Source organism: Giraffa tippelskirchi, chromosome X, assembly GCF_054371585.1.
Source record: "Giraffa tippelskirchi isolate mGirTip1 chromosome X, T2T-mGirTip1v1.2.pri, whole genome shotgun sequence".
NCBI classification, from domain to species: domain Eukaryota; kingdom Metazoa; phylum Chordata; class Mammalia; order Artiodactyla; family Giraffidae; genus Giraffa; species Giraffa tippelskirchi.
The window spans coordinates 98,774,684-98,788,045 of NC_137289.1; the positions used below are offsets into that span (position 1 = coordinate 98,774,684).

The window sequence follows — 13,362 nt, forward strand, 5'->3', positions numbered from 1 at the left end:
GGATTTTACTCCCCAGGAGTAAAATGGAGACATCAGGATTTCACTCCCCAGTTTTTCCACTAGGATCTAGGATACTTTTCTCCCAGATAGGTATCTCCTCTAGGCTGTTGCTCAAATGTCACAATCTTAGAACTTCCCTGACCACTCTTTCTAGATATCATCCCCTCTCTCTATTTCACTATCCCAATTTAATGTTAATTATGGCAGTTACAAACACCTGATAAATTACTTGTATTTGGGGACCACATGATCCCAAGAGAAGGTAAGCTCCATGAGGAAAAGGTCGATTTTCTCTTTCCAAACACACAAATTTGTGCTTGACACATACTTTGGAGAGAATGCATGAACAACGGAATGAATAAACAAAGTTAAACCTGTTGAGAGAAGCATAGCTAGACAGGCTGAGGATTCTGCTAGAGAACATATTCAGGGATGATAAGATGATGACAAAGCTGTGACCTTTATCTCACCTACGAGGTGGTGTCCTTGGGTCCCCTCGAAATTGACCCCTTTCCTAACAGAATGGAAGGTCCTGTTGTCTTTTTCACATATTACTCGCGGTCAACGTCAGAGGCCTTCCCCACGCCAGGACCTCAGATTCCAGTCGGAAGCTTTACTTACCCTGCCCACTGGGGGACTGTGGCTGGATATTTCTGCCTTAAACAGGAAAGCTCAAACAACTACGATGCGCAGCATAGATAAAATGCTTTCAATGCTCTTTGTTACGACAGTGGTCACTATAGACAAGTAATCTTCAGTTTACGAAGACTTCTTTTTGAGTCCAAGATGGCAGCAATCTGTGGGGTTTTCACCCTAACCTTGCCCTTCCGCCCTTTGCGGATCATCCTGGAATGGTCCCCAGGCATCTATATCTGCTGTTCCCCAATCCCACCAGCAAGGGGCGCGCGAGATGAAACAGTTCTGTCCTGGGATATACCACTGAGGGGAAGCGGTAAGACCCCCCCCCACTCTGGAAGGTACCATTGGGAGAGGGCGTTCCACAGCAGGGAGGGCCCCCTTACACCGCGTCAGGCATGGACCACAGTTCCCAGGCGCGGCGCTCAGGGCGCCTCTGGGTCTATCCCGATTCGCTCCTCTTCGTCTTCCCGCTGCTTTCGAATCCGAGTGGACACTGGTATTCAGCGGAAACTTTCTTCGTCTCTTTTCCAACTCCACCCCTTCGTTGGTGGGACGACTACGGAGCGAGAGACCTGCTGTCGGTTTGGGTATGGCGTCAGAGAAGCTTTCTGGGTAGTGACTGGTCACCGCGTGATTGCGGGCACTGTGGGCACAGAACTGGAACTGAGGGCGAGAGGCGCGTGTATACGCGTGCGCCTGCGTTAGCGTGCGCAACGATGCAGAGCATGCAATTTTCCTCCGAGTTTTATTGCTTTTCCCAAAGGGGTCGAATAGCTGCTCTGGTTAGTGGCGAGGTTTGGCGCGGTCACTGGCCGTGCATGGTGACTGCGTTTCAGTCTTGTTTAGCTCTCGCTCAGTCTGGATCCTGTGGCAGCGCACGGTCTTCACACAAATGCACGCAATTCATGTCCAGGGAGAGGTCTCTGAGTTTGGTGTCTCTCCCTGGAGAGTATACTGTATCTGGCACCTTGGGATTGTGTGTTGCTACGTGTGACAACACAGGTGCTGTTTGGCTACATTTGATCTCCTTGAGCCTTTGGGCGGAATTGTGAGTGATGGGACATTTGATGTGAGTGGATTTTGTGAGCCATAATACAAAGCCTCTAGGATGTGTGCCTGTATACCGGGATGTGCATCTTTGGAGGTTTCTTGCCTCTCAGTCCCTGTGTGTGAGATCTCTGTGTTAGGAGTCTGCACCCCAGAATGTGAGATCACTGAGCTTTTTGATTCTGGGTTCCAAGTTGTGATGCCTCTGTGCTGCTTTAAGGATGGGTTAGTCTAAAGGTGTAAAGGATCAGCTGCCTGGGGCTCTATGCAGAGGTTGCAAATTTTTCCTTTGTCTGGGAACTTTGTCTTAAGATTATATGATATTCTTGAGTTATTAAAACTTCTGCCTTTCCGTTTAGGAGGGTTTGTATTAGGTCGGTAAGTGTCCGCGTGGTTTGGGAGTCAGTCTCCATGATGTGAAGCATCTGTGCAGTTCTCATTTGTTTCTGTCTGGAAGACTTTGGACTGTTTGCAGGGTCTCTGTCACAGCGTGTATGGTTATGGTCTCTGTTGTGTTTGAGCGTCTGAGACTCGAGTTGTGTGCTCTCTGTGCAGAGATTCAGTGAGCTCTTTTTGGTGTCTCTGGCTGTCTATGAGCTGTTGGAAGTCTTCGTGTTAGAAATAAAACCTCTTACGTTCTTGGCTGTGAGGTCTCTGTCCAGGAAGTGAGGATTTGGTAGCTGGCAGATATGATTCTGAAGCCGGGAACCTGACATGCTGACTGTGTGTTGTTGAGTGTATCACTTGTCTCGTGAAATCTCAGTATGTATCATAATTAATACAGTGGGGCCAGTGCCCATCTTGGAGGGTACCTGTGCATGTTAGCAATGTGTTTAAAGGGCCTGCCTCCAGACTGTCCTTCAGCAAATGTTTTCTGAGCACCTGCCATAGACCTGAGCACTATTGGAGGAGTTTGGGACAGGGCAAAACTAACCAAGTCTCTCATTGCATAGACTTGGTGGTCAGTAAGTAAATCAAGGGTGGCAGGCACTATGAAGAAAGATATTGCTAGATCAGGGGAAAAGGTGTATGTGGGTATGATATTATGATTTTCTTCAAGATAATGAGGGAAAGTCTCCCTGAAAGATGCCAAGTAAGCAGAGATCTGGAGGAAGTGAGGGAGCAGGTCGTGGGGTTACCTAAGGGAAGAGCATTCCAGGCAGAAGGAACAACAAATGCAACAGTCCTCGCATGGAAATCTACTTGGCGTGCTCCTGAACGTCAAGGAGTCCTGTGATGCACTGGGTTTGGCACGTAGCTCTCATTGAAAGGGGCCTGGTGCTGCTATTTCTGTTTGTCCCCCAGTTTGTGGTCATCTGCATTTCACAGATGAAGGACTCAAGGCTCCAACATGTGCCCTGCACCTTCTCTCCTACCTATACCTGAAATTAGGAGTGAAACCTTCTGGTCCGTCAGGAGAGACAGAGAACTTGAGTGTACCAGCTGCAGGGATGATAGCATCCACGTTGAATGTCAGCCGAGCAGCGTACCTCAGTTTTAATGTGGGAATCATGCCTCATATCGTTGCCTGCCCTTGATGGAGGGCAGGACTTAAGAAGGAGAAAGGGAACTGGGGCAAAGGAGAGAGGCAGGAAGGGGAAGCTGGAGGACAATGAGAAAAAAAAATGAATGGTCTCATCACATTGCTTGGATTTGGCCCAAATCACCTTGATTAAATGATTGGAGTGATATATATATATATATATATTTTTTTTTTTTTTACTTTGTCCCTGTCCCTACCCTTTCTTTCCCTCCCCTTCTCTTTTGTGCCTGGGATACCACCTGGGGCTGGAGATTTCTTTTCTGTGAATTTTTCAACTACAAGCTTGCTTTTAAAATAGGTTATCTGTTCCTTTTTCACTGAAATTTGATAGTTTGTTCCGCTTCACCTAAATTGCCAGATGTAGTTATTCTATGACTATAAACTTATTCATAGAATCCTTTTAATTTCTGTGGAATCTGTAACCTATTTCTTTCCTGATATTGGTAAGTTTTGTCTATAGTTATCTTGCTTTTGTTTTATTCTTCTGGGTGGAAATTTATGAATTCGTAGTGACCTTTTGAAAGAGCCAGCTTTGGGTTTTGTCGATTATCTATATATTTTTTCTAATATCTGTTCCGATCTCTTTTTCCCTTATTTTGCTGAGTCTCGCTACCAAAGGGGTTTAATAAAGTCTCTGAAAGTTTCCCAAGTATAGTGTAATCTCACAGATTCTAGGGCACTGTTGTAGCCGCACTGAGTGAGATCCACTGAATGTAGATCATGGCATCTGCACTTTTTACAAGAATTCCTCAGTTCTGATTGACATGGACAACGTGTCTAGGCACTACTGGACCAGAGGCATGGTCTTATTTTCCCTACTGCCAGGCTGTCTTCACTGACAGCATGTGACAGGGTTGTCTGTTTTCTCTGATGCACAAACCCAAGGGGTATGACACAAACTCAAGGGGGTTGACAATTAAATGGAGGGAGGCTTTGGACTAGAGCAGATGCGGTGGACTTTGGAAAAAGTAGATGCATTAGAGATTTTCGAAGTAAAAGTGACAGAACTCAGCAAGAATATGGACTTGAAGTGAAGGAGAGGGAATTGTAAACATGGTTAAGACCAAGTTTCTGTGTCCTGTCATAAGGGTACAAAGGTGTCATGAGAAATCCTGGAAGTTGGCCAGGTCTGGAAAGAATTCCAAATAAGATTTTTATGTTTATGAGCTCATGGTCTAGATGGATACAATAACCAGTATTTACATACTTAAAAGTTCCTTTTCCTTTTAAAAAAAAGTGAGAGGTATTGAGATATAATTTATATACAATAGAAGTCGATGCTTTAAAGCATTACCGTTTGTCAAGTTTTCACATATGCATACCATTGCGTAAATGCTACCACAGCAAAAATGTAGAAAACGCCCCATTCGTTTGAAAACGCTCCTTTGGGCTATTTGCATTGAGACTCCTTCCTCCATTCCTATACCCTGGCCACCGCAGATATATTTCTGTGCCTATAGTTGTGCCTTTTCCAGGAATCCATTGACATGGAATCATATAACACATAGCCTTCTGTGTCTGACATCTCTCAGTGGCACAGCTGAGATGCATCCTTGCTGTTACATGCATTAGGAGTTCCTTTTGAAATGACTGTGTAGTATTCTTATGCATGAGTATATTCTTTTTTCTTTCATCTACATACCAGTTGTTGAATAGTTTGGTTGTTTCTGGTTTTGGCTATTAGGAGTACATGAGTAGGATATTTTAGTAATGGTCCTTGTGTGAATATGTTTTCCTTTCTCTTGGGTAAAATTGGCTAAAATTAAAACTCCTAGGAAGTACCGAAATTCTTGAGAATAAGAAGAATATGCTACCGGAGAAGAGTGAAGAAATAGCTACAAAAGGAATGAAAAGGCTAAGCTAAAGTGGAAACAGCCCCCAGCTGTGGATGTGTCTGGTGGTGAAAGTCAAGTCCGATGCTAAAAGAACAATATTGTACAGGAACCAGAGGTATATTCTGAGAAATCAGTTACCAGTTCAGAGATATAAATGTGCAATGCTCCAAGCAACAGATGGAAACGGAGGTACATATTTCTGTGTCTATTCTATGGAAGTGAGTAAAGCCATTGCAAGCATGATGGAAAACCCAGAAGCAGAGAAGGAAATGGTTCATCAAAGCATGTATAAAAATAGGTATTCAAACCAGTAATGTCTATTCCTGTCATAAATGTCTTCCTGAGACACATTCTCCACTAAGGGTAACCTGGGACTACCTATCACCACAGTTTGTGGATGCGTAAGAAAGACTGCACTGGAAGGAAAAAAAGATAGTCTTCAACCCCCTTTCTCATCCTCCAGAGACCCTGCGGTTCCAGGACTCTACCTCAGTAGCGAGAAAAGCTCAACGTGCTCGGCACACGCCGAACTCAGGGAGCATGCGCAGTGTGTGCAGGTACACCCGCTACTGCGCATGCGCCTTGGTGCGCATAAGTAGCGCGCATTCTGTGAGGAGCGTTGGGCCTGAGGCGGTTGTGTTTACTCAGTCCCGGTTCCTTCTCACTGCTTGCGAGTCACCGGGTAGGTCCACAGATCTGTCCTGTCTGGAGTTGATGTGTGCGAGCGTGTGAGGGGGAGCCAGCGAGTTTCGGGCGGGTCGGGCAGCGCGTTTTCGGGCCTTTGAGGAGGAAGGCCCTCGAGGTCGTCATCTTGCTCTTCAGAGGTGTCGTGACGCCATAGTTCTTGCCCTGGTGGCTGGAGAGGAAGCTCGGTGGGCAGAAGAGGGAGGGGTCGGGTGATGGTGGGCGGGGGGGAGACTTGGGAGTGCTATTTGAAATATCTGGTTCACTGGGGCCCTGGAACTGACGACAGAGCACAGAATCTGGGGCCGGCAGTGGGACCTGGGCAGGGGGCGGGGTGGGCGATTAAGGAAAGGCCTAGAAACCGGACCGCGGGGGTGGGGGGGGTGGGTTGTGACTGTCTCCCGGGTTTTGTGATAAGGTGTCAAGGGAGACGTGGACCGGTTGCTCTGCATGCAGACTCACTTCAGCCCCAGACACTGAGAAAATCGCCATAGTCAGGCTGTAAAGACTGAGCCTTCTTGTTCCAACTGAATTCCAAGGGAGCTGGGGAGATACGTCTGGTGAATAGGGGTGTGACAAAAGGAATAGTCCTGAATTTTTAACTCTTAGCAGTATTTCACTAAATATCTTCATAATGGAGAATTCTGTTGTGAAATCAAACTTCCTCACAAAAATTGAGCCTTCCTGTGTACCTTAAGGTAATTTCTCTGCCAGCTTAGCAAAGACAAAAATGGCTTTTCTAGTAACTGTATTTAGTGTGATTGGAATGCATGTACACTCATACTTAACCATCGTTTTCTTTTGAAAGTATTTTCACATTTTTAAAAAAAGTAATAAGTCAACATATGGCCATAAAAGTGATCAAATATAGCTCTAGTCATAAATACATTTTCTAAATCACAACATTCTACTTTCAGGGAGAAATATGAGTGGGCAAGTGGCATCAACACTGGGACCTATAGATCAAGAGTCCTCCCAGCTGGATGCACCTGTGGTTGTGAGTACCTTACCATTTGGTGTTTTCTATTAGCAGAAGTTTATTTTTGAGAAAATGATGTTAAGTAGTACAGATGCAGTGATAAAGGTCTTTCATGCTGATAAAGGGTGACAGTGTGTCTTAGGAAGGAACATTGATCCAGATATATTACAGTCTGGCGTTGCCTGGATGAGTATACTGTTAAATTCCCTGGAAATGTGCCCAGTGACTCCCTCCTCCTGCTTATAACAACAGATTGCATACTTCCATCCCAACATAGAGTTAAATAGCTTCCAAAGTCTTTCTGAGTAACTCTTATGGGAGTTAACTTTTCTCTGTGGGAAGAGAAACTTTATTAAAAGTAAGTACATAGAATTGTGTTGGGAAAATGTTGTTAGGTTTACTTATGATCAGATACATCTGTGTCTTGTGTATAGTTATGCTATTAGATGTATTAACAACAAAAAGTTTTTATTTGCATGCCCACTCTACTAGGACCAGCAGCCCAGTGTTGAGCAACCTCAACAAGGGGAACCACCAGCTGAAATTCATGATATCACACCTGCAAAGGAGGAAGTACATGAAGAGCATCCAGTGGATCGTGGTGAAGAGAAGCTGCCGCGTGCCTGTCAAGGTAAAGTGTATCAGTGCATCCTGCCTTAAGACATACCCAGTGAGTGGAGGAAAGGAAACATTAGAAAAGGACTTCAGACAGTTCCTGAAAAACTGAGGAGAGTATAGTTTGCAGGTTCGTGTGGTTGGTGAAATTTTCCCTTGTTTTCAAGACAGAGAAGTCGGGGGAGCATCTAAGTTGTCTGAGGACAACCCTGGAAAAGGAAAATGGTAATGACTTTCGGGAAATTCTGCTTTCCTTTTTCTCCAGCAACACATTCCTGGAATAATGCTCCTGAGTTTCTTACTCATCACATTTTTACCATACTAACCTAAGGCTTTTAATTCATAACACTGAGGGAATGAATATCATCATTCCCTTGTTTATATTGTAGGTTTTACAGCTAAATTGATGCGTTTTTTTAATGATCCTTACCTGGAAATTGATCTCCCGGAATTGGCTGTGGCAAAGACTGGGGGTCAAGGTGGAGATGGTCCTGATGTCTAGGAGGAGATTGCGTCAAATATAGAGCCTGTTGAAATGCCAGAAGCAGGTATGTCATCCATTCAGAAAGTAATTTATGTGGTTTCTGTTTTTCAGAATATTATATCTTTAATAATATAGAGGGAACATTACTATTATTTTAATAATAGAATTCACATATTCTTTGAAAGATAGTTCACATCCCAGATGCCTGAGTGCCTGACTTACAGACTTTCCAATAAAGAGACAGGATCAAAGCCATATCGAACTGAAAATAGGAAACCGTTTTCCTTTTTTTTTTTTATTTTTAAATAAATTTATTTATTTTAGTTGGAGGCTAATTACTTTACAATATTGTAGTGGTTTTTGCCATACATTGACATGAATCAGCCATGGGGTTACATGTGTTCCCCATCCTGAACCCCCCACACCTCCCTCCCCCTCCCATCCCTCCGGGTCATCCCACTGCCCCAGCCCTGAGCATTTGTCTCATGCATCGAACCTGGAATGATGTTCTGTTTCACATATGATAATATACATGTTTCAATGCTATTCTCTCAGAACGTCCCACCCTCACCTTCTCCCTCAGAGTCCATAAGACTGTTCTATGCATCTGTGTCTCTTATTCTGTCTCGCATATAGGGTTATCGTTACCATCTTTCAAATTCCATATATATGCATTAGTATACTGTATTGGTGTTTTTCCGTCTGGCTTACTTCACTCTGTATAATGGGCTCCAGTTTCATCCTTCTCAATAGAACTGATTCAAAAGGAAACCGTTTTCTTTCCTTGAGTATAAGTACTTTAAGCAACAGCTAATAATTTTCAGGTTCTTTTCTAATTTCTGCTTGTAACAAATACGGAATGCATTTGTAATAAATATCAGTTTACATGAAATATGCTCAGTAGGTTCTAGTACCAGCTTTAACATAATGTGTGTGATTCAGGTAAATCCCTTAACTTCTAAACTGAACTTTATTCATTTAAGTTGTGAATTCAGAACAGATACACTAAAATGCCAATTTTTCCATGCTGATTTTTGCACTCTCTGATTCCCTTCGATGGAATGCATACAAGAATACTCTGTTTTTCTTGATTGATTTATCATAAAATATCATCTAGAGTCAAATTATAACAGGGGAATTGAGATTTCATTTTCTGATGGGGGCCCATGTACACCCGTGGCTGATTCATATCAATGTATTGCAAAAAACACCACACTATTGTAAAGTAATTAGCCTCCAATTAAGATTAAAAAATTAATTTTTTTAAAAAAGAAAATGAGCCAACATTCTGCTTGACGTTTGTTAAATTCTCTCAAATTCTGAATTCTCTAGCTCTTAAGAAAATTAGTTGCATTTTAAATCCTTTCTCCATTGAAGCATGATGTGACTAAATAATAAAATGGCAAAAGGTAGTCTAGTTTCCTGTTTCTGTGGCTGATCAAGTTGAGAGAGTGCATTTAGTCAGTGATATTCCAGGCAGGTGTGAGTGAGATACATATGCTAAGCACACTACCTGCCCCCATGTTTGGTCTGTTTTGGGGGGCGTTTTTTTGCTTATTTTAAGTGGAGGATCATTACTTTACACTATTCTGATGGTTTTTGCCATAAACCCAGCTCTCACTCTTAAGGAACTAGTAAAAATCTGAGCCTCACGATATAATCGTCTCTCACTATATCAAATATGTTATTTTTCCTCTTTGATACGTGAGTTTAAAAAGTTTTGAAGGTTAAAGTCTGTAACTCTAGTTCTTCCCACGTAATCAGCGTAGTATCTTTCACACAGGTGTTCTCCAGATTGCTGACAATTAATTGCATGGTTCTAATTTTACAGGAAGAACTTCATGGTTAGGGAAGATTTTACTGTGTATTAGCCTTCTAAATATTTTCACTTTACCTTTTTGTTCCATCCCATTAGAACATGTAGATGAAAAGACAACTTTCAGAGTACTTTCAAGTAACTACAGAACATGATTAAAATGTGCTCTTAGAAACATCTTAGCCCTAAATATGTGTGGTATTTAAAAAGAAAAATACATTAATTATAAAGTACATAAATATAAAATCCTACCCCCAACAAACAGGTATGAAAAAGAGCGACAGAATAAACCTAACGGAAAACGAAAAAGATACTTAATAAAAGACAGGTATGAATCGTCAGGAAGAGGAAAATAAACTCAACTAAGAAATAAACACAATGTGGTAATTTACATAATTTTGTAACACACATATATATACACACACATTTTTTAATATTCTTTTCTGTTGTGATTTATCACAGGAGGTTGGACATAGTTCCCTGTGCTGTATAGTAGGACTTTGTTGTTTATCCATTCTGAATGTGATAGTTTGTATCTGCCAACCCCAAATTGCCAGTCCATTCCTCTCAGTTTACATGATTGTGAAGAAAATGGACAAAGCCCAAGTATACCTAATAAGAAATATGAACAAGACACTAACAGTAGATTACAGAATTAAAACAGAGTATAATCTGGAACTCACATATTTTTAGAATATTGATGGGATGTGTCTAATAGGGTAGAAAAAGAAATATTATTTAACATAGCCCAGAGTAACTAAATAAGTAAACATCACAAGATACCGTGGATGAACTTTTGAAATTGGTCAGAGTTGTCTCTCAAAAGCCATTGTCATTCAGAAACAAACCAAAAAATCTCCTTTTCCAGATTTTCTTCTCTCTTCCTACTTGCTTTTCTCTCTCACTCATACTCCCTCTAGCTCTCCCGTTTCTTTTCTTCTCTCCTTTTTCTCTTTCTTCTTTTGGTGTGGCTGTGAGAAAGTCCTATTTCTGCTTCACATGTTGATGTCGCCAGTGATAGTAATGACTGAAAATTAGTGTCCCCACATAATTTATTATACCAACTGGAATGCTTTCCAAGGTGACAAGAAACATTTAGAATTACAAGAGGGCCACAAGTAAAAAGGGGGATAAATGTTTAACTGACTTAAAAACAACCACATCAGGGATGAATTAGAACAAATGAAAATTTCTACACTTTTCCACAGTAGAGAAGAAACAAATGTACTACTGGCCTTTTCCTTTACTTCACTTAAGCAGTAACAGAGATAACAACTGTTGAGCTGTCCTATATTCGGAATATTATTTCAAACCAACACAGTTCAATGATACTTTTGGGGGATTTTTTGGTTTTAGTGTTTGTGTGTTTTGTTTGTCTTAGGGTGTTTTTTGTTGTTAGATATTTTACTGAATGTGTACACAGTTTTGCCCTCTACTGAAAACGACCTTCTGATAGGTTCAATTGATTTCATTTGTTCTGAACTCAGTGTCCTTATTTTCTTGTATAACTAGGAAGGGTAGTGTGTTTTTAAAAATACTGGTAATACGCTTGAAAAGTCGATAAAATCTCTAGAGAGGATTAACTGAAGGTAATCCAAAGGGTCGCCCGTAGTGTTCTTGTTTTAGTCCACTTTATAAAACTACAACTGCGATGAACTCTGTACACCTCTCCTGTCATCGAAATTTCTGCTAAGTAACCTTTTTAATGTATATATTATAGGTGAAGGGCGACGGTTTGCTTGAAAGAAGATAGACTGAAACCATCTGTGCTGTTCTTATGTTGTATATTTGACTGTTAAAGTTCTGTCAATAAAGTTTCATTTTCTCCTTGCACATTTTTTGTTACATTTATCCCCGAGGATTTAATGGTATTGAAAATTCATGGTTTGTGATTTTTTTGGTCTAGTTGAGGATGTATGTAGAGATAGAATGTTTGTATATAGATTTTCTGTTCCACAGTTCCTCTAAATATGCATATTAATTCCACAAATTTAGATCTAGATTATTTTTGCTTTTCAAAATATACTATAATATTTGAATATCAGCAGTTTCTACTGGCTTAAACCTTAAACCTTTCCTCATTTGGCAGGATTGAACAAACCAGCCAGAATACTCTTGACTAAAGCAGGTGATAAGCGGCACTTTTCCCGATAGGAAATGAGTAATCTTCTCCATTTCGACCTGTTTACGTTGCTTTTTTGTAGATATACTTTATCAGAGTAAGTTCTATTCTATTCCTAGCTTGCTGTCTTGAATATAGATTCAGTTCAGTTCAGTTCAGTTCACTCGCTCAGTCGTGTCCGACTCTCTGCGACCCCATGAATTGCAGCACGCCAGGCCTCTCTGTCCATCACCAACTCCTGGAGTCCACCCAAACTCATGTCCATCGAGTCGGTTATGCCATCCACCCATCTCAGCCTCTGTCGTCCCCTTCTCCTTCCGCCCCCAATCCTACCCAGCATTAGGGTCTTTTCCAATGAGTCAGCCCTTCGCATGAGGTGGCCAAAGTATTGGAGTTTTAGCTTCAGCATCAGACCTTCCAATGTACACCCAGGATTGATCTCTTTTAGGATGGATTGATTGGATCTTCTTGCAGTCCAAGTGACTCTCAAGAGTCTTCTCCAACACCACAGTCCAAAAGCATCAATTCTTCGGTGCTCAGCTTTCTTCACCGTCCAACTCTCACATCCATACATCACCACTGGAGAAACCATAGCCTTGACTAGACGGACTTTTGTTGGCAAAGTAATGTCTCTCCTTTTAAATATGCTATCTAGGTTGGCCATAACCTTCCTTCCAAGGAGTAAGTGTCTTTTAATTTCATGGCTACAATCACCATCAGCAGTGATTTTGGAGCTCAAAAAAATAAAGTCTGACACTGTTTCCACTGTTTCCCCATCTATTTCCCATGAAGTGATGGGACCAGATGCCTTGATCTTAGTTTTCTGAACGTGGAGCTTTAAGCCAACTTTTTCACTCTCCTCTTTCACCTTCATCAAGAGGCTCTTTAGTTCTTCTTCACTTTCTGCCACAAGGGTGGTGTCATCCGCATATCTGAGGTTATTGATATTTCTCCCGGCAATCTTGATTCCAGCTTGTGTTTCTTCCAGCCCAGCGTTTCTCATGATGTACTCTGCATATAAGTTAAATAAGCAGGGTGACAATATACAGCCTTGATGTACTCCTTTTCCTATTTGGAACCAGTCTGTTGTTCCATGTCCGGTTCTAACTGTTGCTTCCTGACCTGAATACAGGTTTCTCAAGAGACAGGTCAGATGGTCTGGTATTCCCATCTCTTTCAGAATTTTCCACAGTTTATTGTGATCCACACAGTCAAAGGCTTTGGCATAGTCAATAAAGCAGAAATAGATGTTTTTGTGGAACTCTCTTGCTTTTTCAATGATCCAGCGGATATTGGCAATTTGATCTCTGGTTCCTCTGCCTTTTCTAAAACCAGCTTGAACATCTGGAAGTTCACGGTTTACGTATTGCTGAAGCCTGGCTTGCAGAATTTTGAGCATTACTTTACTAGCATGTGAGATGAGTGCAATTGTGCGGTAGTTTGAGCATTCTTTGGCATTGCCTTTCTTTGGGATTGGAACGAAGACTGACCTCTTCCAGTCCTGTGGCCACTGCTGAGTTTTCCATATTTGCTGGCATATCGAGTGCAGCACTTTCACAGCATCACCTTTGAGGATTTGAAATAGCTCAACTGGAATT

At 41.8% G+C, this 13,362-nt stretch overlaps 1 protein-coding gene across 1 annotated transcript; it reads left to right on the forward strand.

Moving 5' to 3' along the window:
* The first annotated feature begins 1,022 nt into the window (after positions 1-1,022).
* Positions 1,023-11,475, forward strand: LOC145536322 (uncharacterized). Its single transcript, XM_081565428.1, has 6 exons — positions 1,023-1,226; positions 5,005-5,746; positions 6,666-6,745; positions 7,220-7,358; positions 7,732-7,890; positions 11,363-11,475. The coding sequence occupies exons 2-5, from the start codon at positions 5,605-5,607 to the stop codon at positions 7,842-7,844; spliced, it is 474 nt and encodes a 157-aa protein (XP_081421554.1). The 5' UTR covers positions 1,023-1,226; positions 5,005-5,604; the 3' UTR covers positions 7,845-7,890; positions 11,363-11,475.
* The last annotated feature ends 1,887 nt before the right edge of the window (positions 11,476-13,362 follow it).

Excerpts from the sequence above, each read along its gene's own strand:
- LOC145536322 (XM_081565428.1), top strand. The coding sequence starts at position 5,605 with ATGCGCAGTGTGTGCAGGTACACCCGCTACTGCGCATGCGCCTTGGTG. Across the intron at positions 5,747-6,665 it reads CACTGCTTGCGAGTCACCGG|GGAGAAATATGAGTGGGCAA; the intron begins GTAGGTCCACAG and ends TTCTACTTTCAG. Across the intron at positions 6,746-7,219 it reads AGCTGGATGCACCTGTGGTT|GACCAGCAGCCCAGTGTTGA; the intron begins GTGAGTACCTTA and ends CCACTCTACTAG.